Below are 27,267 nucleotides of genomic sequence, written 5' to 3'. Positions count from 1 at the left end.
GCCTTTCTTGCCTTTCTTGCTTTTCTTGCCTTTCTTGCCTTTCTTGCCTTTTCTTTAACTTTTTTTCTGAGGTTTAAGCTCTTCCCCGTATCTGGGCTTTATATTGTCAGTGATGTTGGCTTCTACTTCTTCTTCTTCTTCTTTCATTGCATTCCACTTGCTGACTATAATGTAAGCATATGCACCGATCAGTATAAAGCAAACCTATGACACTGAAATTGTAAAATGCATAACACTATAGAAGCTAAATGCCAGTCATCATCATAATCTCAACCCAACGTAAATTCTGTGTCTTTACTGATGGCTGTGTGAGCACAGGTAGAGCAGGTTGAGCAGGTTCAGTATGTAAAGCAAATCCAATCATGTCTAGAATGCAAAGATTGAACGACTGAGCAATTACAACACTGGGCTAATGGGTGTTTATCTGACCACTGATTGCCTTAAAGTCAATGGGCGGGAGAGTTATTAGTTGTGTGACTAACAGTGCTCTGCAGTCTTTAAATAATCCCAAGAAATTTTTGTGAACGAAAATAACTTTTGAATAAAATTTTGTGTGGATTCCATCCCATGTTGGAGTTGGATAGCCTGACTTTGTAGATCGATTAGCCAATGACGCTTACAGGCAAGAAAATTTGGACTGTGACTTTGGACGATCTAATGCAATTATTAAAACACATATAAATTAAAGAGATTACTTCGGAATTAGAAGAACTTAAAAACGTCCAAAGACCTGAAAGCTGCATTATTTTAATGTAAACACAACTTTTGAAATAATAGGTATTTGTACAGTCAGCATAGTGACCTTAAACAAACAATGTGACGTAGTCGTTTGAGGGAATTCACCATCTGGCAGGTTAGTGAGGCTGAGCCACTGCCAGAATATTCAGATTGTGTAAACTCTGTGACAAACAGATTGTGTAAACTCTGTGACAAACCGTTCAGGCATTCACTTGAACACTACATTATTGAACGTGAAACTTAAAGATGTTAGACTTCCTGGTCAATTGTTCAATCCACAATGTAACTATTTAATTGAATTTGGTATATTAGAAAACGTTATCCTAAATTTCCTTGTTCATACGAGAGAAAGAAGAACGGGGGGAAACTATAGGAAATTTGTTGTCTTTAATGTGAGAACTCTCATGAATCCATCCCTGTTCTCTGCGGCAGTAAACAATACAAAGTTATATTTACAAATTCGTAAATTAAATATGCCTAATATCTGATGTAGTGGAATATAACCTCGTGAAATATATGTTTATATCTACAATTTGGACCCACTGTTTAGTGTATGGTTCCCTGTCCCGTGTGGCAGTGAATATAAGCAGTTTCCTGACTGTAATAAGACCTCATTGAATCACTGCGATTAGGTAAAATTTCATATTAATGTTATCAATAAAGATGTTAAGAATAATGATGACCACTCGAATCAGATGCGTGTATTTCCTTCCATTTCTTCTATTCGATTACCTTTCCCTCTCTAAATCCATGTTGCTCTTCCATTATAAACTCTCTCTTTATAAGGTATTCCTTATGTTTATCCGGAAAACATGTCAATAAGACTTTTCTGCCTCCTGTCTTTTCATTATTTCGAAAACTGGTAATGCATTTACCTGTTCAAGATTTTCGGGAGCTCTCCAGTCTTGAGTGTTTTATCTTGTATTGTTCACTAATATTTAGTGTTATTCACACGTAAACCTGCAGCCTGTCTCAGCAGCCAGAGTGCCATCAAGTCTGGCACACCTGCTTTTGTTGCAACTAAATTATATCATCTATCGGTGCTATTAGTCGCCTAATAGTGCTTGATTAGTACTAAATACAGGGTAGTGATGTCTATCTCTCTCTCTCTCTCTATGTTTCTATGCAATCTAATGGTGGTTATGCTGCAACAGGAATTGAAAGATTCTGGATAGCAATATGAGTCTGTCATTGATGACTTAGAGAGGCCAGATGTGCGTCGGGGCCAGATGTGTGCCGGGGCCAGATGTGTCTACCTGACGTTCCCTTACAGTTAGAACGTCAACGAACGGCTTTTGTTGCTCAAACGAAAAAACAACAAAGTCGAGTGTTCGAGGCATCTAATGACTATATAACGGCCGGATGTAAGAGGCAGGTTCGAGGTTCTTGAGAAGAGTACAGCTATGGTGGAGATGTCGGAGGGTTGGGAGGTTATCTTGAGGTTATCTTGAGATGATTTCGGGGCTTGGTAGGAGGAAGAGGATAGGGGCAGGAGGACAAACGTAGTGAGGAGGAAGATAGAGAAATTCAAAATAGGGCTGAAAGGGATATAATATGAATAAAAGATTAGGAGAGTGTAGCAAAAAAAGTCTGGAACAAGAGATAATTGAAACAAGGTAACGAGGAAAAAAAAAGATGCAGGAATGCATAAAAAGATAAAGAATTATGAAAAATTCTTCGATATTCTATGGACATTCTTTATCCATAGAATTATAGATAAAGAATAGAAGAAAGGCGATATATATATATATGAGAATTAATAGGCAACGTAAGTATGAAACAAAGAGGGAAAGAGCCAGGAAGGGAAGGAGGAAGGGCTGAAGGAAGGGAATAGGAAGGAAGGGAGGGAGGAAGGGAATAGGAAGGAAGGGAGGGAGGAAGGGCTGAAGGGGGAAGGAGATGGAGGGAGGAGGCAGAGGCACGTGTCACAAGATATAAGGTTAACACTCCCTCACACTGAAGGTCACGCCTCAGTCTTGTTGAGATGATTACAACACCTGTTGTTAGTGTGGTGGTGGGTGGGGGGGGCGGGGGGGGGGTGTTGTTAGTGTGGTGGTGGGTGGGGGGGGGGGGGTGTTGTGGTGGGTGTTGTGGTGGGTGTTGTGGTGGTGGGTGGGGGGGGGTGTTGTGGTGGGTGTTGTGGTGGGTGTTGTGGTGGTGGGTGGGGGGGTGTTGTGGTGGGTGTTGTGGTAGGTGTTGTTGTGGGTGTTGTCGTGGGTGTTGTGGTGGTGGGTGGGGGGGTGTGGTGGGTGTTGTGGTGGTGGATGGGGGGGGGTGTGGTGGGTGTTGTGGTGGTGGATGGGGGGGTGTGGTGGGTGTGGTGGGTGTTGTGGTGGTGGATGGGGGGGTGTGGTGGGTGTGGTGGGTGTTGTGGTGGTGGATGGGGGGGGGGTGTTGTGATGGGTGTTGTGGTGGTGGGTGGGTGTTGTGGTGGGTGGGGGTGTGGTGGTGGGTGTTGTGGTGGGTGTTGTTGTTAGTGTGGTGGGTGTGTGGTGGGTGTTGTTGTTAGTGTGGTGGGTGTGTGGTGGGTGTTGTGGTGGGTGGGGGTGTGGTGGTGGGTGTTGTGGTGGGTGTTGGTGTTAGTGTGGTGGGTGTGTGGTGGGTGTTGTGGTGGGTGGGGGTGTGGTGGGTGTTTGGTGGTGGGTGTTGTTGTGGTAGGTGTTGTGGTGGGTGTTGTGGTGGGTGTTGTGGTGGGTGTTGTGGTGGGTGTTGTGGTGGGTGATGTTGTGGGTGCTGTGGTGGGTGTTGTGGTGGGTATTGTGTGGGGTGGGTGGGGGTGTGGTGGGTGTTATGGTGGGTGTTGTGGTGGGTGTTGTGGTGGGTGTTGTGGGGGTGGGTGGGGGTGTGGTGGGTGTTGTGGTGGGTGTTGTGGTGGGTGTTGTGGGGGTGGGTGGGTGGGGGTGGGTGTTGTGGTGGGTGTTGTAGTTTGTGTTGTGGTGGGTGTTGTGGTGGGTGTTGTGGGGGGTGGGTGTTGTGGTGGGTGGTGTTGTGGTGGGTGGTGATGTGGTGGGTGGTGTTGTGGTGGGTGGGGGTGTGGTGGATGGTGTTGTGGTGGGTGGTGTTGTGGTGGCAGGGGGAAGGAGTTGTGGTGGGTGGAGCATGTAGTTCTTATCATAACAACAGCGATCATATAGTCTGGATTAGTGTGAGTGTGAGCGTGTACTCACACTGTACATACTACCATGGCACTATTCACACTCTCACAGGATGAGGGCATCTCTATACAACACAATATCATCTTCCGGGTCAAAATTTATAATTATCTTCATCTGACATTTTACCAAGACACTCTCGAGGGAAGCAGACATGACCCCCTTTGAGACCAAAATTATGCAAATAAACTATTTGTAATTCAGACTTTTTTATTATTATTATTATTATTATTATTATTATTATTATTATTATTATTATTATTATTTTCAACCACAGACGTGGCCGCACACTTACAATGCTAACCAGCATTATATACATTTTCTTCTGTCTTCCAAGGACAGGGTGAGAGATTTGTTAAACTTATAGATTTATTGAACAATCAACCACAGGTGATATGCATAGTGCTTTTAAAATATTCAGACTTGCCAGCCAGTGTCCGGATCAGACTCTGCTCGTGTCAGCCTTCCATTTGTCCAAATTTTATGTTGCATCGACACGAGTGTTTTATTTCAATGTTGATAACACAAATGTTTAAGAAATGTTTGTCTTGAGATTTAATAGGGGGAAGGTTGTGGTGTTGTAACTGCATTGTGAGAGACGATGTTGATTGGACAACACTAGGAATCTCTGGGGTATTTGCCAGCTGATTGGTCAAGAAGTGTTCCGCAAAATGGGGCCACCTTCCACCCAAAAACGAAGAATTTTAAGTTTAAGGGGGAGGAAATTGGTGCATGGGTGAAATTGGGAAAGCCTCACAACGAGTTGGATTTGAAAGAGGCTTTGACCGTTTAGAAGAACTGGGATCTGGGACTTGGGAAATCACTGTTCTAGATAACCCAGGGGGAAACAGTGACTGCTCTAGAGAGCCCAGGGGAACAGTGACTGCTCTAGAGAGCTCAGGGGGGAACAGTGACTGCTCTAGAGAGCCCAGGGGAACAGTGGCTGCTCTAGAGAGCCCATGGGGGAACAGTGACTACTCTAGAGAGCCCAGGGGAACAGTGACTGCTCTAAAGAGCCCAGGGGGAACAGTGACTGCTCTAGAGAGCCCAGGGGAACAGTGACTGCTCTAGAGAGCCCATGGGGAACAGTGACTGCTCTAGAGAGCCCAGGGGGAACAGTGACTGCTCTAGAGAGCCCAGGGGGAACAGTGACTGCTCTAGAGAGCCCAGGGAGGAACAGTGACTGCTCTAGAGAGCCCAGGGAGGAACAGTGACTGCTCTAGAGAGCCAAGGGGAACAGTGACTGCTCTAGAGAGCCCATGGGGAACAGTGACTGCTCTAGAGAGCCTAGGGAAACAGTGACTGCTCTAGAGAGCCCAGGGGAACAGTGACTGCTCTAGAGAGCCCAGGGGAACAGTGACTGCTCTAGAGAGCCCAGGGGAACAGTGACTGCTCTAGAGAGCCCAGGGGGAACAGTGACTGCTCTAGAGAGCCCAGGGGAACAGTGACTGCTCTAGAGAGCCCAGGGGAACAGTGACTGCTCTAGAGAGCCCAGGGGAACAGTGACTGCTCTAGAGAGCCCAGGGGGAACAGTGACTGCTCTAGAGAGCCCAGGGGAACAGTGACTGCTCTAGAGAGCCCAGGGGAACAGTGACTGCTCTAGAGAGCCCAGGGGAACAGTGACTGCTCTAGAGAGCCCAGGGGGAACAGTGACTGCTCTAGAAAAACAAATATGGCGGGTGGTGGAATAATAAAATAATGATATGAATAAATGGAACTTTCAAAATTTGCCAAGCTCCCGGGTATCCTGTTTTCTGCTAGGTGAACAGAGGCATCAGGTGAAAGGTCGCCCCCCCCCCCTAGGTCACATACTGATGACCTTTCTCAAGATATAACCCACAACAGTTACCTTACTCCCGGGAAACTGTTAACTGATTGGTGAACAGATGAATCCGAGGAAAGAAAACGTTGAGCTATTATTCAATTTAGTTATTAAATTGTATCGAAATCAATAAATGCCAATAAAGTTTAGTTTAACTTTATTGATGGCAATAAAGTTAGTGGCAACTTCGACTCTTGGGAACATGTGTTCGGAATATTAATGTCAATATTCTTTTCTGCTTCAACAGAAACGGCCGGTTAAGGACTCACAAAACGGCAGAACATGACGCAGATTAACAGAAGACCAACGGGAGAGAGAGGAGTGCCAGTCACCTGTCATTCACTGTTGGTAATGGCTGGCATCGTGGCGGTGGTTGGCGTGGTTCTGGTGCCCATGGTAACAGCCCAGTTCCACAGTTTCGCTGACCTGCCGGGCGACTACTGCAGAATAAGGTAATTAATGCCCGCTCCTCGGCCCGTGTATCGGTATTATAGTGTTGACAATAGGAAATCGCTTCACGCGGGTCGGCGTTCAATCCCCGACCGTCCAAGTAGTTGAGCAACCCGTCAAAATAACGTCACTTTTGGCTCATATGCGGAGAGTTTCTTAGGTATTAGGAAATCCCTTCTCCATTTACCACCCCTCACCCCCCCCCAAAAAAAATAAACAATTATCATGGCTTTTTTTCATTTTTTTTTTTTGTTATGCAGACGACCAACGTCGTGTTGTGATGGACGGTACGACGACTGTTCCTTGCCTATCCGCGGTACACTATGTTACTGCGACCAGTTCTGCAATAGGACCTATAATCCGGACTGCTGCCCCGACTACTGGGAGCTCTGCCTGGGTATCCGCCCTTCTCCACCCCCTGAGATTTTTGGTAAGATCGCTGTGTGTCTCCCGATGTTTATCTTCTGTTTGCCTTTCTCTTTCCAATTTCTTTACTGCATCTCGTGACTTTTGGCTCCATCACATTGCTTTAAAATATAATTGACTGCGCAAACTAGGTAAGAATGGTGTTTAATCGGATAATATCCTGGTGTCTGTATATCTTGTTTACCGTGTGACTGGGTTAGTATACCCTTTATATAGTTATAGTTAGTATATTTTTATAAAGTTACTAACTATAAAGTTAGTAATTTTATAGATGGTATACAGTACATCCCTTCGGCTGTGTCAGCATACATACAAGGCGGATATATAAAGCTTTAAAAACGGCAACAAACTATCTAAGCCACTAGTTAATACAATTTAAGTCACGGATTTGAAGAAAGTACTTATGTCGGTGTATTTTGAGCAATATTCGATAATACATAATTTAAACAATGAAATTGAACTAACATTGGTACAGCGTTCGTTTCGGGTGACCCGGAACCCTGGTTCGATCCCGCAGTCCTGCTTCACACATTTTCTCAAACAAAATTTACACAAGTTGATAATCTGTACAATATATTTAACTCTGGATTAAAAGAAAAAATTTTGCTTCGTTGAATCTTTCTTGCCAAGTAATTTCAATTCCATTGCCTTCGTAAGTGAAGCATCTCTTCGTCAATGATTTTTATACATATAAATTCACCATTTCTATTGGGTTTGATAGGCTGGGCGAGTTGCTTGGAAAAGTTTGCTTATTCCTTAAACCTGAGGCAAGACAGAGGAACATCCATCTCCTCCACATTGGGGAAATGAAAGAAAAGGAAGATACTTAACATGTATAAGATTCTAAGGAAAATTAACTAAGTAGGTCTAGGAACAATAGACCTAGAAATAGAAGAGCTGTCACCATGAACCCAACTGTTACCGAACACTCAACCCACACACCTGAAGATGAAGAGCCGATGACGTCTTTATCTCTCCCATTATGAAAACGTCATAAATTCTTTATTTTCAGATGAGTGAGTTGGGTACCAATTCTTCTGCCACGTGACTCATCACCTGCTTTATTGTTAGTTGTCAATAAGGTTCAATGGGTTTGACGGAGGTACTGTGGAAGCTAACTCGATATACATTTTTAAATGTAAATAGGAAAAAAACGAGGAAAATGGGAATAGGTAAATATGAAAAAAAAACGAGGCTCGCTCTGTCCCCCCTGATCATTCCACTTTTCCTGTGTCCTTAGTTTTAAAAGTTGTCCTGATAGGAAACAAGGAGACAGGGGAGTGTTGCATCAGACGAGCTGTGGGGGGAAGTGAAGGCTCAGACAGGGAGACTGTCTCGGGGGCTCTCTGTTATGTAAATAAACTACGTGAGTGCATTCCCGTGACGGTGCTGTGTCACATGTGTACACGCTCTCACATGTTCATATGTATAAACACACACAAGCATGCGCTCTGACCCGACCACTCACCGTGACCCCAACACACACTAACTGAACCAAGAGCTCTCACCCGAACACGTGCTGCGAGACACACACACACACACACACACACACACACACACACACACACACACACACACACACACACACACACACACACACACACACACACACACACACACACACACACACACACATACACACACACACAACATCACATATAATGACTCTAAATACTGAATATCTTAACACTTACAAAGTGTTTGTATCCGTTATTCTTGCTATTTCCTTTCGACGTTTCATTCATGGTAAACGTCCCATGATAACCCGTTTTTTGTTGCATCACCTGAGCTCGGCACCAGCAGCAGCAGCAGCAGCAGCAGCAGCAGCAGCAGCAGCAGCAGCAGCTAAACATTTATCTCCACGAGACGAGAGACTGTTATATTTTAACACAGCTGAAGGTTTTATACCCTTGGCAACCGTGAAGATCAGATGCAGCCACCATTAAACTCCCCTGAAGGGGAAATAAATTCCCCGGGGTCCTATTAATAATATTTACTCACAATTCTGGCATTTGTGTCGTCAGGACAACGTTGGTGAGTCATTTATCTGGGAGGAGGAGGAGGCAGGGTGACCGTAATTGCCAGCTGCCATGGCAAGCGCCAAACATTTGGCACTGGTATTAGTGGGTGGCACTGACTGGCCTGAATGGGTAAAGAGATGAGGATTGTTTGTAGGGGGGGAACCGGATCTTATGTGACCCTAACATCACATACTCTCAGGCTGACAGAGTCCTTGTGAGTCATATAAGCAACTAGATGGAGGGTATATCAGCCACTGCCTGCGTCCACCCCTAAGAGTGTTGGGAGCCCCTCCCCTCCCTCCCAAATGCAAACTTAACATCCATATTATATAGAATGTCTGGTTATTTTATATAGACAGACGGGCAAGCAGAGAGAGAGACAGAAATCCTGGTGCCGCCTGAATCTATCTAGTGAGGAAAAAATATTAATTTACGAACTTTTTAGATTTATGCAGTAACGCTAGACTCCCTAGAGTATATGAAGCGTTGAAGAGTTTGCCTCGAGAGCTAGAAACGTCGTGCCAAGCCTCACCATCTTGCAGGATAGTTAGTGACACGGGGCCATGTGATCAGAAGCCAGTGCTCACAAACACTGGCTGCATTATGAGGATATCCTGAAGTTATGAGAGTGAATAAAATTGTTACAAAGCTCCAGGTACCTCATACCGAAAGGTCTGAAAGGTCTAGTAATTGTAAATTTAGTGACGTGGTATGTCTACGTCTTTGGGCAACTCTTTCAGCATGAATTCGTGACGGAATATACACACGGAGTGTTCTCGATTGGGAAATAATAAATATTTAAAATATTTAGATAATTTTAAATATTAAAATATTAATATTAAAATATGAACAATGTTAAAACTCTGTGGACTTGGCCTCTAATATTTTATCTCCACCGACTTTATTGAGACTGATTCACTTTTGGTGGTCACCCTGACCGCCTCTGTGACAGTTTAATAAGGCTATCCCCACGTGTCTGGTCTATAACCCTGGACAGACAGACAGACATTCTCTTTAATATATATAGAAATTCACCAGAAACCCCTTTTAGTCAAAACTGGGTCACCTGGGAGGCTGTCTCCACTGCTACATAAAATTGAGTTAAGTGTTTGAGTAATTCCCTTAAAAGTGCAGATACAACATTAAAGATCTAATATCAATCTAAACATGAATTAATAAACCCAGTATTGATCCCCATAACCCGTGATAGATTAAATACCAAACGCTAAGATTTGAATACACAGAAGCAATGATTGAATGGGTATCTATTGAGATTCTTTTCAATAGTTTTTCCTTTATGGCTGACCGCATTCTACCGTGATATCACTGATGTTGGTCCTTGAGTCTCTACACCTGCGAGGGATGTCAAGAGCAGACGGACTAGCAATCTGAATATCTGGTTCCTGGATGGCGGCACATGTCTCCTGCTTGCACATCTCCGCTGGTGAAGTCCTAGGAAAAGGATCTGAGTCTCTTCTATTCCCTATATAAGTGTGAAATAATATCATCCATAATAATATCATACCCATGGCCTTCCCCCTCTTACTGGAACAGGGAGTTCGAGACGTCTCTGGCCAAGTGTCGTATTAGCCACACAGTATTAACTTAAACTTACTTTATGGACCAAACTCTGGAACCATACTGTCAGAACGACATTGTTCTGCCTGCAGTTGTTCACCCCCTCGTAAAATGCCCCGATTTTCAGGATGATTGTAGGTCATGCTTTCCCGATGTTGCTTTGAGTCGTTTACCCCTTTAACGTTGTTTGTCCTGTGCTTTACTACTCTCTTGTCCCCTTCTTGGGTGATATTTAGGACCTTTGAATATACGGCGATATTGGTGTCGTCCAGGCTTGGTAACATATTTTGTTATTTACTTAATGGCGGGGAGCCGGTCGGCCGAGCGGACAGCACACTGGACTTGTGATCATGTGGTCCCGGGTTCGATCCCGGGCGCCGGCGAGAAACAATGAGCAGAGTTTCTTTCACCCTATGCTCCTGTTACCTAGCAGTAAAATAGGTACCTGGGTGTTAGTCAGCTGTCACGGACTGCTTCCTGGGGGGTGGAGGCGTGGTCGAGGACCGGGCCGCGGGGACACTAAAGCCCCGAAATTATCTCAAGATAACCTCAAGAAGATGGCTGTGTCATATTGTCTTCCTGACTTAGCGCTTTGTTTTGATAATTACTTTGATAAGACTATGCCCAACCACTTGGACTAGACGGTACAGCGTTGACCTCGCTTCTTGCAGGTTGTCGGTCAAGTGATTGGGTACCTTACCTTTCCTCGGCTCTATCCTCAATCCTTATCCTCATATTCCTTATGAGGATAAGTGATATGTAGTCGTAATGGCTTAGTGCTTTCTCCTGATAATTTACTTACCCTTGATAAGACCATATTTGTATTTTATAAATACTGAGCAGAAGTGAATCTTAACATCTATAATTACTTATTGTCCCCAGGGTGCTACAAGGAGGGGCTGTACATCCCACACGGTCACAGCATCAAATTCAACTGCAACGAATGGTGAGTGTTTCTTTACGTGGCCCAAGAGCGGTGTGTCTCCTCAATTATGGCGGCTGTGTGCTTAATGAACGGTTTGCGAGCTCTGAAGTGCTTCGAGGTTATCTTCAACAATACTAAGCTTATCTCGTAGCACTTAAGAGCTCGTAAACTGTTAAATAAATACAAACTAAGCATCTCTGTTCGAGGTAAGAGGTGGAGATCTCGTAAGATGTTACGTAAGTGATTGATACATTTGTTTACCTGGTTACCAACACCTTTTGTAAATGACAGCATCATTACCACCACACTGAGACTGGTGTGCTTTTATATAATAACTAAAGTGAATATTGGTTAGTCATTCTGTTAAAATTTCTTACTGCTACTTATAAGTATATTTACTTTAAATATACTTTTTTTATCGCCATAATTGGCACTTGAAACTTTTAATTGGCCAAGTACGTAAGAGGAAGAAAAAAAAATCTTAAAAGAAAAATTGTATGTTTGTGTTAAACTTCATAATATTTTGGTTTGCTTAATTTAAATGAAAAGAAATATTTCTTCAGTATTAAGCATTATTAAGAAATTCTTATTTTTTAGAACGATAATTACTCAGCAAGCAAAGGAAGTGTTAAGAAATCTGAAATCTGAAAAGAAATTTCAGAAATCTAAAATAGCTCAGAGGGTCTGGATTGTGCAATAATAGTAAAACTCTTCACAGAGAGTAATCATTCTATCGTGAATTATCAATGATGAAGCTCTCATGTGGCCAGTAGAACTCTAGGTTGCAATCCTTTTGACCATGTTGTGGCCTGATTGTCTGGGGCGTGTGTGGGGGGACTACCCACTCATAGGTTCGTATCCTCATCACGGCTCCTACGGATTTTCTCATTAAAACTGTTGATGAACTCTTGGTACAAATAAAACCCTATTTCATACCTCAAGCGTGATCGTGAGAATCGTAAGTGGAGGCGACCGTTCTTTAAGGGTGGTAATAGGGCCAACTACGACCTGTCAATGACAGTCCCTTACCATCCATCAGTCACCTAACAAAATTGGGTGAGGCTAACCCTAAGCATCTAACCTTAGACAGACAGCCTAGATAGATAGATAGATAGATAGATAGATAGATAGATAGATAGATAGATAGATAGATAGATAGATAGATAGATAGATAGATAGATAGATAGATATATAGATAGATAGAAAGATAGATAGATAGATAGATAGACATATGCTATTTATCCTGCAGGTGAACCAAGTCTTGCAATTTCTCTCTTCCCACCTCTCGTACCTCTCTGAAACTCACTCTTCTCTGCTCTTATATTCACCTCAACCATTTGAGAACTAATATCTAATGATTGTGTTGACAGCCGGTGGTACTGCTCCCTGTCACGCCTATATATACCCTCCACTGCCTCGGGCTCTCAGTCTCGCGTTATTGGCTTCCGGCACGTTATTGTGACTCACTGGTCTAGCAATACTAACGTACACCACCTTCGTCACCGTGACGTAGCGCGTGCTCGAGCTCGCGTGCACTCGGGTTAGTGTCGGTGTTTAAGCAGGTAATTCGTCGAGCTCAAGGTGACTGCAGAATGGCAGATGGAGGACGACTTCGTGAAAATATAACTTGAGAGTCGTAGGCTCGTAGTCACCAAGGGTTAGAACAACACAATCCGATGTAACATCACGTCTTCCAGGATTGTTACTATCCTACAAGACGTCCAACACTCCGTCCTTTACAGGGTCGGCGTTCGATTCCCGATGGTCTAAGTGGTTGGGCACCGTCGCTTTGCCCAGTCCTCATGTACATTTTGTGTGCTATATAGTCATACTGGCTTGACGTTTTCCTCTCATAATGACCTTACCTGACACACAAGGTATATACACTAAGAGGTATATTTCCTAAACTTTGTTCAGTATTAAAGTATACTTGCCGGTTATATTTGTTGACTTAATGATACTAGCAGTCGAAAGACGTTACATATTAACGATTGTTGATGTTGTTTAAGATTCGCTACCATGAACAAAAAGTTCCAAGTAGCACGGGCTATGGTGAGCCCGTAGTGCATATTAACGAACTTTTATGACGCTTAAATAGATCTTAGAGTAAATGAAATAATTTTTTTTATATGTAAAAGCTTGAAGAAAATGTGAAGTAATTTTAATTGCTTACCCAGTGGCTGCAGAGCATTAGAATAATTTTTTTAGCTGACATCTATATATTAAGCACTTTTTTGTCTAGTAAACTGACCTAGAAGACATGTTTGTGTATATAGAAGTAAGCGGATTTGTTTTGTCTAACTAGATGCAATTTCTTTCAATTTCTTTCTTTATTATACACCCCATACCCATGCCGCGAGACGTACGAACCCAACCAACCCACCTAACCTTTCGAGACCGATGCATAGCAAACGTCGGTATTAAGGTGTTTGACGTTTTTACGGTTACGGCGCATTTTTTGTTAGCGGATTCGTTGATTCCGTAACAAATACGACGTATTAGATGAGAGGAGAGGTTGCCTTTATTTTTCTTCGCCTTCTACCAACGTATTCACAAGGATCACTAAGTTTTAACAACGAGAGAAACTTAGCTCTAAAGATTTTAAACGGAATTAGACATTATCTTGAGGTTATCTTGAGATGATTTCGGGGCTTTTTAGTGTCCCCGCGGCCCGGTCCTCGACCAGGCCTCCACCCCCAGGAAGCAGCCCGTGACAGCTGGCTAACACCCAGGTACCTATTTTACTGCTAGGTAACAGGGGCATAGGGTGAAAGAAACTCTGCCCATTGTTTCTCGCCGGCGCCTGGGATCGAACCCAGGACCACTGGATCACAAACCCAGCGTGCTGTCCGCTCGACCGACCGGCTCCCATTATTAGATAAAACGTCAACAAGCTGACGATCACGTTTAGTCAACGAGCACGAGTGTTTTCTCCGGTTACCTCCTGAGAGAGAGAACACAGGCTGCTTCACAAGTTGCAATACTTGGCCACCCAGATCAACCACGCAACCTTGAGAAATATCAATGGGGAGCAATTTTCATTGAGGAGGGATTCAGCTGTCCAAGATGTTGGTTGCTCTCTCTCTCTCTCGGTGAGCTTCCATCTAGCTAAGAAGCTGTCTTATATCACCTAAGATGCTAGTCGCTCTCTCTCTCTCTCTCTCTCTGTGTCTCTAGCAGTCTTACTAAGACGCAGGCTGCTCTCTCGTTTAAATGATGGCTGCCATCTCTCTTTAAGATGCTAGCTGTTCTCCCGGCACCTGGCCAAGGTGAGTTGTCGCCAAGACGCCGACCACTCATCTTGCTTACCTGGCCAGTTCATCACTTCTACCACGTGCTGCATGCCACACCTACCACGTGCTGCGTGCCACACCTACCACGTGCTGCGTGCCACACCTACCACGTGCCACACCTACCACGTGTGGCACGTCACTCCACACATCAACGAAGATGTAAAACTATATTTCAGCGCTTTATTTGTTGTGTAATGCCAGTGACATCGTCGGTTAAATATAGCTGTTAGATTATTAATATTATTAATAAAATTATCCGTTGTCGGGAACAGGAAGCCTCTACTTTGGTTAATAGAGGCCTTTGGTTAATGGGTTGCATCTTCATGATGCAATCCACAACAGTTCTCTAGCTCCCAAGGTACCTATTACTACTTGGTGAACAGACGCATCAGGTGCAGGGCTCCCTAGGTCAACTACTAACCTTCCCCCAGGATACAACACAACACACATACCTGTCTCCCGGGAATGTTTCCCAGGATGCGGCCCCACAACAGTTTCTAAAACCTATTTGCCTTCCAAGGTGAAAGGAATCGTGCCCGACCAGTTCCGCCATGCCCCCAGGGATTGATCCCGCGTCCCTCGATTGTGGAGTCGAGTACGAAGACTGCTGCGCTACAGGATCGCTAATATATTGCAAATATGCAGTTTTCGTTTGTCAATACGTGCAATGTATAGCTCACGGCAGGACACGTGAATATAACCATTCGTGGGCCGTCATAGTCTGGTTGGATGTAGAGCGTGCTTGCACACGCGTATAGCTTTCTAGTGCGTGCTTGCACACGCGTATAGCTGTCTAGTGCGTGCTTGCACACGCGTATGGCTGTCTAGTGCGTGCTTGCACACGCGTATGGCTGTCTAGTGCGTGCTTGCACACGCGTATGGCTGTCTAGTGCGTGCTTGCACACGCGTATGGCTGTCTAGCTATAGTTTCGTGGTCTAGTTTAGTGCTTGGTTCGTAACAGTGTAAAAGTTTAGTGATTGTTTGTGTATGATTGTTTACACTGTTACTAAGCCTAGTGTACGGGACTGTTTACACTGTTACCAAGCCTAGTGTACGGGACTGTTTACACTGTTACCAAGCCTAGTGTACGGGACTGTTTACACTGTTACCAAGCCTAGTGTGAGGGACTGTTTACACTGTTACCAAGCCTAGTGTGAGGGACTGTTTTCACTGTTACCAAGCCTAGTGTGAGGGACTGTTTACACTGTTACCAAGCCTAGTGTGAGGGACTGTTTACACTGTTACCAAGCCTAGTGTGAGGGACTGTTTACACTGTTACCAAGCCTAGTGTGAGGGACTGTTTACACTGTTACCAAGCCTAGTGTGAGGGACTGTTTACACTGTTACCAAGCCTAGTGTGAGGGACTGTTTACACTGTTACCAAGCCTAGTGTGAGAGATTGTTTACACTGTTACCAAGCCTAATGTGAGAGATTGTTTACACTGTTACCAAGCCTAGTGTGAGGGAGTGTTTACACTATTACCAAGCCTAGTGTGTGAGGGAGTGTTTACACTATTACCAAGCCTAGTGTGTGAGGGATTGTTTACACTATTACCAAGCCTAGTGTGAGGGAGTGTTTACACTATTACCAAGCCTAGTGTGTGAGGGAGTGTTTACACTATTACCAAGCCTAGTGTGTGAGGGATTGTTTACACTATTACCAAGCCTAGTATGAAGGACTGTTTACACTGTTACCAAGCCTAGTGTGAGGGAGTGTTCACATGTTACCAAGCCTAGTGTGAGGGAGTGTTCACATGTTACCAAGCCTAGTGTGAGGGAGTGTTTACATGTTACCAAGCCTAGTGTGAGGGAGTGTTCACATGTTACCAAGCCTAGTGTGAGGGACTGTTTACACTGTTACCAAGCCTAGTGTGAGGGACTGTTTACACTGTTACCAAGCCTAGTGTGAGGGACTGTTTACACTATTACCAAGCCTAGTGTGATGGAGAAGGTTAACATTGTAAGTAATACCTGGTGTCTCTGTCATAATGGGTGACTGAGCTGTTCCGTCTCCCTGCTTTTCATTCTCTGTATTTTTATTAGTGCAAATTTCTGCTCGAAAGTGCAATTATAATTAGACAGAGCCAAGTTGAAAGGGTAAATATCTAGCACAAACAAGTGGTGAGTGGAGTGGGTGTGGACAGCTCCTGCTTGTCACTGCTTGTGGCTTGGCACTGCTTGTGGCTTGGCACTGCTTGTGGCTTGGCACTCTGCATAGTGTTCTCAGAACTCCGTCAAGGCGCCAATAGAGCGAGTGTTTGCACCTGTATCACCTGACGAGAGAATCCATAGCTGAAGGCTCGTATCATGCAACGTCCAACTGTAGATCAATACAAAGATGTTAAAGTTCTCCAGGCTTATTTTGACCCATATGCGAGAAAGAATGCTTTATGTGGGGGGTTGTTGAGGCATGATTTTCATGCATATAGTATATGCCTCTCCATAATCGGGTGGTTTTGTTACTTTATTATATTTTAACTGTTTGCCAGAGTTTCTTTAATTGCATTCTTTTACATGGAGAGCAACGTGGATGCCACTGAAGCTAATTTCATTAGAACAATTTATAGAGTAAACGTAAGAAAGAGGCGGAAACTGACCAGTCACACAAGACCTCGTCTCACTGAACTATATGTTTAAGGAAACAGAAGCAAATGTATATATATGCTGGTTAGCATAGTAAATGTGTTGCCACGTCTGTGGTGGAAAATAATAATAATAATAATACTAAAGACCTCGTCTGAACCCCTGGATGGAACAGACGTTGAGAGAACTCACTACAAAAGTCCATTAGGAGCCAGTGACGAGTGCGTTCGTAATTCATATAAAAATGAAAGCAAGATGACAGGACCCGGGCGGGTGGATATTGACAACCAACATTCAGGAAATGAGAATATTTATCCGAGGGCCACTGGTGGCCCTCGACGAGGACAGGAAGGCGGCGGCTTGTCAAAGGTTCTCCCCATTTGCTCTCATGATCTTTTCCAGTTGTATTTTAAAACTCAGAGTTTTGGCATTTACGGCTTCGGCGGCGGGTAGACGGTCATTACATGCCAACATTAAGGAATATTTCATTCCTGTTGTCGGACACAGGAAGTCTGTATTTAAGGCGTAGGCTAACTACTGAATTTCCTCAGGATGGAACTCACAACAGTTACCTATCTCAAGGGTTTTTATTTATTGCTAGGCGTTGAGAAGAAACAGGTAAATGGAAACATCCATACCCATTTCTGTCCTGCTCCAGAACTGGACCAGAGTTCCGTGAGTGTGAGACAAGAGCGTGGCCTACTGTGCTAGAGAGCATTGCTGCACCAGATATGATGAGCTGCTTTGTTCATAAATGTTCATTACCTGATCACAACAAAGCACCAATTAAGGGACACTGAAGCCCCTGAGGTGTTGCTAACCATATTGAAACACGTCACCTTGCACACACCAAGCTTCGCCTACTGATTTTAAAACTCACCTGAGCTAATACATCCTAACGTAAAGATATATGTACGATTTTAACAGACATAAATAGTTGGATTTGTTTCCTTCCACCTGTTGTCTTTGTTCCCCGAGCAGCTTATAGGTTCCCGGGAGCTAGGCAACTGTTGTTGCTTGCATCGTAGTACCGTTAGTTTTAATCTCGATTCACAGTTGGGGATCCGGGGTTCGATTCCTAGGGGACAGATATGATTTCACAGTTTTCCTTTCGTATAATTCACCTAACCATTCATGTCATTCATTTAACAGTAAATTGGTACCCCTGAGTTAAGCAACTGTTGTATGGTTGCATCCTGGGAAGGGTCAGTAGTTTAAGCTTAGGGGGGACCTCAGCATATATAATTATTTACACGCTTCCTGTCCCCGAGAAAATTAATAAAGCACCTGTTACGGGATCATTTAGTTTCCTTTAGTTTACCAACATATAATGGCGATGACGTTTAGTATCCATAGAAAATGTGTATCATTGAAATTTTGGACAAACTACAATAAATGTACTCGGGTTCCCTTCAACTTATGATTTATTTATATATATATATACAAGAAGTTACATTGGGTTTATGAGAGTACATAGCATGATGTGTTTACATTCTTGTAAAGCCACTAGTACGCACAGCGTTTCGGGCAAATGTGATGATATATATAGTAGTTAGTACTCTTTTTGCTAAAATATGACTGGCCTGTATTATATTTATTTTTTAATTTACCAATGTGCATCAAACTGAATTAAAAGTCTCCACGTACAGTCGGATTCGTTACCGACACACAAGCGAGAATTCCGGGTTCGAATCCCGGGCAGGACAGAAATGGTTTAAAATTCATATTCAAATTCAAATGTTTATTCAGGTATAAGTACGTACATAGAAGATGAGTTACAAACATAATGTTGAATTTATAGATAGAGCTAGTACATGCAATACCTAAAGCAACTAATACCCACAGCATTTTGGACATGATGTGGGGGAAAAACACTTAGACTAAAACTTATTACTAATTGAGATTAAAGTATATATCGTGTTGAAAAAGGAAAAGAGGGTGGAGGTTGGGTAGGGGGGGAACATTGCAGAAATCAGTAATTATACAAGTTGGTCAACAAACAGTATTGTTTGAAGATAGCAAGATATGGGTTGACATTTAGGGGGGATATGGTCGGTTACATGGAGTTTATTAGATAGTACTTAGTTTTTCCTTTAAACTGGTTGAGAGAGGTATATGACATGATTGGGAAGGTAATTCCACATTCTGGGTCCCTTGATTTGTGGAGCATTTCTAGTTTAGTTAAGGCGCACTCTTGGAATATCAAATAGGTATTTGTTGCAACCCTTCCTCCGAATAGACAGTACGTTTTAATACTAAATGTAATAAGTACATTCCTGACTGTCTGCATAGTACATTAATACACTTAACTGTGCTGTTACATTTACCTCCCCATATATTCTCCTCATTTTCTGTTAATAGACTCAAAATGATCAGGTTGAAGTTTTCGTGTTCAATTCTTGAAACTTGAAAATGTCCAAAGAGCTGGCAAACAGGGTATGGAAGAGGCACGGGAAGGATTTAAGAAAACACAAAGTAGGATTGGGAGGTTGGGTGGAGAGTACGGAGGACAGGGTAATGGCCCAACAACTTTGACTTTGTGAGTGATATAAGAATTAATGGCCAGGTAAGATTATACTTATTAATGATGAGGTTTAATATTTTGTACTAAAGTTTTAAATGTAAAGAATTTATTTTTCATTTTTATTAAACAGTTGCGATGTTATACAAAATTTGGAAATATTCTGAGTTACTTTATAATTTATTCAAAGACTTTAGTTTTGTTTTATTAGATTTATAAAATTGAAATATTAATATAGCTATAGGTTATGTACTAATTGTAATTAAGAAGCAATAAATGCTATTTACATGCTTGTCCTCCTACACTCCCAAGGTTAGGCTGGGTCGAGGTTTTCTATGCAACTTTTCAGGTAAACTCTAATATTCACATATTTTGGTGCGATGCTTATCTTGAGATGATTTTGGGGCTTAGTGTGCCCGCGGCTCGGTCCTCGACCAGGCCTCCACCCTCAGGAAGCAGCCCATAGCAGCTGTCTAATTCCCAAGTACTTATTTACTGCTAGGTAACAGGGGCATCAGGGTGAAAGAAACATTTTGCCCATTTTTCTCCGCCTCCACCGGGAATAGAACCCGGAACCTCAGGACTACGAATCCGAAGTGCTGTCCACCCAGCTGTCAGGCGCCCTCCTGACACTTGCTCCTGGACCTACATTTAATGTTGGCGATTAAGTGTATTTATGTACTATGCCTATAGTCAGGATTGTACTTATTACATTTAATGTTAAAACGTACTGTCTATTCGGAGGAAAGGCTGAGTTTTCAGGTATGGTGCACATCGGTTCTGTTACAACAGTGAATTATTATTATTAATTAAATGTTATAAGTTATGTTTAAATGTTAATGTCTTCAAAACACTCTTTATTAATGTTAGTAATTGATTCTTTATGGAAATAATATATTGTATAGGTGTGGGATTGGTCTGTATACTCATGCAGTAGGCAGTGACAGGACGGTACAGTAACATATTAGCTTCATAACTTTGACCCCAAATTACCTTCATGTTGATTAACTTGTTTTTGTAGTGAGCAATCTAACGACAGTTGCTTATGAATAATTATACAATACTAATGTATACTAATTATACATTCTATTTCGGGCTTAACCTAAAAATAACAGATGAATTCAATTTTCTAAAAAGTTGGCACTGGCTCATCGCCAGGCTGTAATGGAAGTACTCAACCTATCTTAAATGTGTGATTACGCGACACTTAAGACCAGTGCACCTCGCTACTTACGACCTCCCCGCCTCTACTCTCCCCCTCCACTTAACACTCTCACTACTTATCTCCCGAGTATCTGCGAAGTGGTGAGTTACGAGGCCTTATGGCTGGCGGAGCTTCGTCTCGACACTACGTAAAAAACGTAACTGTTTCCCTAACCAAAAACGTGTAAAAAACAACTGTTTTCCCTAACCCAAAACGCGTAAAATACAATTGTTTCCCCTAACCAAAAACGCGTAAAATACAACTGTTTTCCCCTAACCAAAAACGTGTAAAATACAACTGTTTTACCCAACCACAAACGTATGAATACAAACGGTGCACATAACCCATCTACGCCGATATATTGTAAACGTCAATATTACGGTGGTTAGAGTTTAGTAATGCGTCGCATTTTTGACGGAGTGGAAGTAACTGTGGAGGGAACAGGTTATGATGGTCAAGACTGAACTTAAAGTATTTATTATTTTTCTTAAATGAATTAGATTTACATTTTCTTTCCAAAATGGAGTGAAGCCCCTCAAAACGTTCTAAGAATATGCTCAGCCCCTCAAAACGTTCAAAGAATATGCTCAGCCCCTCAAAATGTCCTAAGAATATGCTCAGCCCTCAAAACGTTCTAAGAATATGCTCAGCCCCTCAAAACGTTCTAAGAATATGCTCAGCCCCTCAAAATGTCCTAAGAATATGCTTAGCCCTCAAAACGTTCGAAGAATATGCTCCAGCCCCTCAAAACGTACTAAGAATGTGCTCCATCACTTCGAAACGTACCAACAATATGCTCCAGCACTGCCAAACGTACAAAGAATAGGCTACAGCACCTCAAACATACCAAGAATATGCTGCAGCTCCTCCAAACTTAACAAGAATATGTTCCAGCTCTGCTAAACGCACTAAGAATAGTTGGGGGAGAAGTAGACTGAAGAAGACTTCTTCTTAGAGTTTGAGCCGTGCTTGAAATGGGAATGGGAATGTAGGAATATCAGGGAATAAGAAACTGTAGGAATATATGGGAATGGGAATGTAGGAATATCTGAGTATGGGAATGTAGTAATATCTGAGAAGGGGAATGTAGGAATATCTGGGAATGGGAACAAGGGAAGAGAGAGAGGAAAAGAGGGGGGAGAGGGGGAGGATTGAGGAGGGATTGGGAATGAGAGAGAGAGAGTAGGAATGAGGAGGCAAGTGAGAATGGACAGAAATTGACGGGTGATGATCGCCTCACCACCAAAGACGCAGTTAATGAGGTCCACTTACCGACGGTGAGGGTGTTAGGCTCACTGGCCCTTACACTGACGCCAAGGTATTAGTGCACCTGAGCCGCTAGTTGGCTATATACACACCTGTGTGTGCACCCCCTTGATGCACTTGCCTGTTTGTGCTCGCTTGTATGTGCTGTACACTCTTTATGTTCGTCTATGTGTACTTGGTTTAGCTCTCGGGTGCTGACCAGACCAACCAATCCTAGATCATTTCATACCAGTGAGTGAGTGAGTGAGTGAGTGAGTGAGTGAGTGAGTGAGTGAGTGAGTGAGTGAGTGAGTGAGTGAGTGAGTGAGTGAGGGAGGGGGGGAGTGAGTGAGTGAGTGAGTGAGTGAGTGAGTGAGTGAGGGAGGGAGGGAGGGAGGGGGGGAGTGAGTGAGTGAGTGAGTGAATGAGTGAGTGAGTGAGTGAGTGAGTGAGTGAGTGAGTGAGTGAGTGAGTGAGTGAGTGAGTGAGTGAGTGAGTGAGTGAGTGAGTGAGTGAGTGAGTGAGTGAGTGAGTGAGGGAGGAAGGGAGGGGGGAGTGAGTGAGTGAGTGAGTGAGACCATGACCATTCCAGCATTTGTGTTTATCTATCTGCTCTCACCTATTCTTGTTTCAGCCTCCAGACTCAGCCATTTCAAATGCCAATTCGAAGCTTTCCAGTGTGTGTGTGTATGTGTATGCCTGCAGGATCGAGCCATGACTCTTGGATCCCGCCTTTCGGACATCGGTTGTTTACAGCAATGACTCCTGTCCTATTTCCCTATCATATCTAGTTTTAAAATTATGAATAGAATTTGCATCCACAACCTGCTCCTTAAGTGCATTCCATTTTTCCACTACTCTCACGCTAAAGGAAAACTTTCTAACATCTCTGTGACTCATCTGAGTTTTCAGCTTCCACCCATGTCCCCTCGTTCTGTTGCTATTCCGTGTGAACATTTCATCAATTTCAACTCTGTCAATCCTCCTACGTATTTTATGCGTTCCTATCATATCCCCCCTCTCCCTTCTTTTTTTCTAGTGTCGTAAGGCTCAGTTCCTTTAGGCGCTCCTCATACCCCATCCCTCGTAACGCTGGGACGAGTCTTGTTCCAAACTTCTGACTCTTTTCCAGTTTCCTTATGTGTTTCTTCAGGGGGGACTCCATGATGGCGCGGCATACTCTACGACTGGCCTCACGTAGGCAGTGAAAAACGCCCTAAAGGCCTCCTTATTTTTGCCAGTGTATATAGTACGCTGCTATCGATATCCTATTTACATGTGCCTCAGAAGTTAGATTAGGTGTTACGTCTACGCCCAGGTCTCTTTATCGTGTCGTCACAGGTAGGCAGTTCCTCTTCATTGTGTACTATCCCTTTGGTGTTCTGTCACCTAATCCCGTTTCCATAACTTTACATTTGCTCGCGTTGAGCTCCAGTAGCCATTTCTCTAACCATCTCTGCAACCTGTTCAAGTCCTCTTGGAATCCTAGAAAACTCATTTGTCACAACTCTTCTCATGAACTTTGCGTCATCTGGGAACATCGGCATGTAGGATTCTACTCCTGTAAACATGTCATTAACGTATATTAGAAATAAAATTGGTCCTTGCAAGAATACTTGAGGTACTCCACTCGTTACTGGTCGCCAGTCCGACTTCTCGCCCCTTACCGTAACTCTTTGGCTCCTTCCTGTAACGTCGTTCCTTACCCATGCTAGGGCCTTTCCGCTTACTCCCACCTGTCTCTCAAGTCTGAATAGCAGTCTCATGTGTGGTACTGTATCAAAGGCCTTTTGGCAGTCCAGAAATATGCAGTCTGCCCAAACTTCTCTGTCCTGTCTTATCCTCGTTATTTTATCATAGAATTCCAAAAGGTTTGTTAGGCAAGATTTCCCTGTCCAGAACCCATGTTGGTGTTTGTTTACGAGCCCAATGTTTTCCAGGTGTGCAACCAGTCTTAGCCTAATTATTTTTTCAAGTATTTTACAGGGGATGCTTGTCAGTGATACAGGTCTATAGTTAAGTGCCTCCTCCCTATTACCTTTCTTGAAAATCGGTACAACATTTGCCCTCTTCCAGTAATTGGGTAAATCTCCCGACATAAGTGATTTATTAAAGATCCTTGCCAAAGGCACGCTGAGGGCCTGCGCTGCCTCTTTTAGTATCCACGATGATACTTTGTCTGGTCCAACCATGTTAGTTGCATCCAATTGTAGTCAACTGTTTCATTACCTCCTCTGCTGTCACCTCTATATCTGATAGTCTTTCATCTAAGGTAATCACTTCTAACAATGGGAGCTGCTCAGGCTCGGTTGTGAACACTCCATGGAAACTGACATTCAGTGCCTCGCAGATTTCCTTGTCACTTTCTGTATATGCCCCCTCTGTCTTCCTTAGTCTTGTCACTTGGTCGTTCACCGACATTTTTCTTCTTATATGACTGTGTAGTAACTTAGGTTGTTTTTTAGCTTTGATCGCAATATTGTTCTCATAATTTCTTTCCGATGCTCTTCTTATGTTAATGTACTCGTTCCTAGCTCTGTTGCATTTGATCCTGTTGTCCCCTGTCCTTTGTCTTCAATACTTCCTCCACTCCCTCCTGATTCTCATTTTTGCTTCCTGACACTGTCTATTAAACCATGGGTTATTATATTCCCTCTTACTTTTTCCTTTACTGTTGGTATAAATCTCTCTTCGGCCTCCTAGCATTTCCGTGTGACTAGGTCCATCATATCTTGGACTGTTTTTCCTCTAATTTCTTCCTCCCACTGCACTTCTCCCAGGTAGTCCCTTATCCTCCTGTAGTCCACTCTCCTTTCCCAGACGTCTTGTCCCTTGGTCACAAGTTTGAATTCCATCATGTAGTCAAAGACTAGGACACAATGGTCGCTGGCCCCTAAAGATATTTCATGTTCCAAATTCTCGATGTCTTCTACGTTCTGGGTACAAATCAGGTCTAATAGGCTCGGTGTATCCCTCCTCTTTCTCGCTGTGTACTCGCCTATTTGTGTTCATCTATTTTGGGCTGAAGGGTGAAGCTCTCTTACCCCAGCCATTACCACCATTCCAGTGAAACTCATCTATTTGTATTTCCCTATTTGTGTCAGTTACTCTTAGCTTCCAAAACCATTCCTATTACAGTCGATGTGTGCGTAAGTTATTACCCGTCATCCGCACAATTTCCACGTCAGATTTCCTTCTTAAGATGTAGTGTGGTAAACTGTAATTCTCGGACCCGACTTTAACTATTAGATTTCGTTAATGTTTCAAGGAGCGTTGTTGTTGTTGCTCAACTTCCATACATTAGTTACGTATACCACATTATAGTTACAAAAATATCACTAAATCACTCACAAAATATCACTAAATGCCTACAGCCCGAGCTTTAGACAAGCTTTCCCAGTCTAACCCAATCTAACCTAACCTAACCTAACCTAACCTAACCTCACATAACCCAAGCTAACCTAAACTAACCTGACCTGACCTGACCTGACCTATAGTCAGACACTGTAAAGACAGTGTACAGGAAAAAAAATACTTTTTCTATAAATTAGGAGGAAACATAAGGTGTAGCGAGGAGCACTGAACCATCAGCCTTGTATAAATTTTAACTTTCCTATAATAAGCAAATAAGCGAGGAAAAGCGTTAGGGCGAGGGGCAAATAAACTGATGATCTATGAGGAATAGCCAAATGTAATATATATATGTTAGGATATATTGGATATGATAATTGAAGAACAGGATGGATGGGTTGTAACTATTCTCCTATAAATTATAACATTTTTCTGCGTTTTAAAAGAATAAGAGCAACATGGGAAATGATTAAGGTATAATAACATACTAGTCAGCTAATTTTAATTGTCTGAATATCTACTTTTGTTCTGGGTTTATTTCGTGATGGAATGTAAGAAAGTATGGATGGTATGTATCAGTATTTTATCCAGATGGTAAAAATTGCACTTTGTCCTGAGTATTTCAGTAAAATACCACAGGTCGGGGTAGGTTAGTTTAAGACGGGTTAGGTTAGGTTGTATTTCGGAAGATTACGTCTGGGATGTGATGGCATCGTTCTTCTTTGACGTGCGGGTAGTACAGCGTGTTGAATATCTGGTAGTGGTTGGAGGTCGTGGGAGGGTGTGTGTGTGTTATGTGGTTTTTCAGTCGAAGTGCCAGGTCGCTGGGAGGTTTGTACAGCTAGGGACTTCTTACTCTTTGTACCGGTGGTTGTGCTAAGTCAGCCTGGGGAGTGACGTGGGTAAGGCGTACTAAGTAGTTATTTCGGAGTTTGTCCAGCATCTGTTTAAACGCTTTGTGTACAGTAATGGTAGCTGCGTTAGGTCGGGTGTCACTTGTCTGTAGATGTGGTGTGTGTGGGGGTCAGCCTCGGGGATGGTTTGATTTTATGTTTAAATAATTTTGTTAGGAGTCGCAGCATCTTTTAAAGTGCGTTTTCAATGCGAGTGACAAGTGTTCCTACATATCGGGACTCGGTTGAACGTTATGTGGAGAGGATTGATCTCTGGGGTTACAGGCTTATCAGTGACAGACATATCATGTACACGCAAAGGTTGTGGTTGAGTGTGAGGTAGTGGTTGATGACGGACTGAGTTAGGTGGTTTCAGTGCATTACAGTATTGCAAGTTGTTGGTGGGGAGAATATTATTTTTTTCCGCTATGTGTGAAAGACATTTGAAAGTAATATCATGATCGTCACCACAGCTTGAGCAGGTGAGTATATATCTGACACACAGTCTTATGTGTAATGGGAACCAGAGCATTTGCCACATTTGATGTCATTGGTGCTGCCTTCCAAGGTATGGTTAAAACCTTTACATCTAAAGCACCGAGTTGGACGGCTGGACACCTCTACTTTATGGAGTAAGCCATTAATCCAAACCCGATCAGGGGGAAGCGTAATTGGTTTGTTAGCTTTCTGTTGTGCATTGTTTGATAACTTTCCTTTTTGAAGTCTCTCAGGTACAGGCTCTGTATAAACCAATTTATTAATGTTCATGTCTGTTTATTGATGTTAGTGGTACTTGTTGTATTTACGTTAAATGTTTATAAACACACAAAAATGAAAGGGAGAAAATAATAACTTCGTAATTAAGAGCCTTTTTGTGTGTGTTGGTTTCACTGTATATTATTCGTATATTTTGTTTCGTTTGTATATAATGTCCTTTTAATGTTTACTTTGACAATTTGAGGGCATACTAGTGGTGGTGTCATTTACACCAACATGTTTGCTTATACTTTGTGTGTGTGGCGGTGCTAATTGGTATAAAGTGTGCTGTTTCCTGGTGTGAATGT

General features: G+C 43.0%; 1 protein-coding gene across 3 annotated transcripts in view; it reads left to right on the top strand.

Moving 5' to 3' along the window:
• LOC123758420 (tubulointerstitial nephritis antigen-like) overlaps positions 1–27,267 on the top strand; it is a 301,747-nt gene that overhangs the window by 244,721 nt on the left and 29,759 nt on the right. For all 3 annotated transcript variants that reach the window (XM_069328765.1, XM_069328767.1, XM_069328766.1), the window contains 3 exons: positions 5,960–6,164; positions 6,423–6,592; positions 11,070–11,133. In XM_069328765.1, the coding sequence (XP_069184866.1) occupies positions 5,995–6,164; positions 6,423–6,592; positions 11,070–11,133 (404 nt within the window). In that variant the 5' untranslated portion in view covers positions 5,960–5,994. The remainder of the gene's footprint in view (positions 1–5,959; positions 6,165–6,422; positions 6,593–11,069; positions 11,134–27,267) is intronic.

Source organism: Procambarus clarkii, chromosome 22 (assembly GCF_040958095.1).
Source record: "Procambarus clarkii isolate CNS0578487 chromosome 22, FALCON_Pclarkii_2.0, whole genome shotgun sequence".
Classification (NCBI taxonomy): Eukaryota; Metazoa; Arthropoda; class Malacostraca; order Decapoda; family Cambaridae; genus Procambarus; species Procambarus clarkii.
The sequence above is the reverse complement of the archived record's forward strand: the minus strand, read 5'-3'. Positions and strand labels throughout refer to the sequence as shown.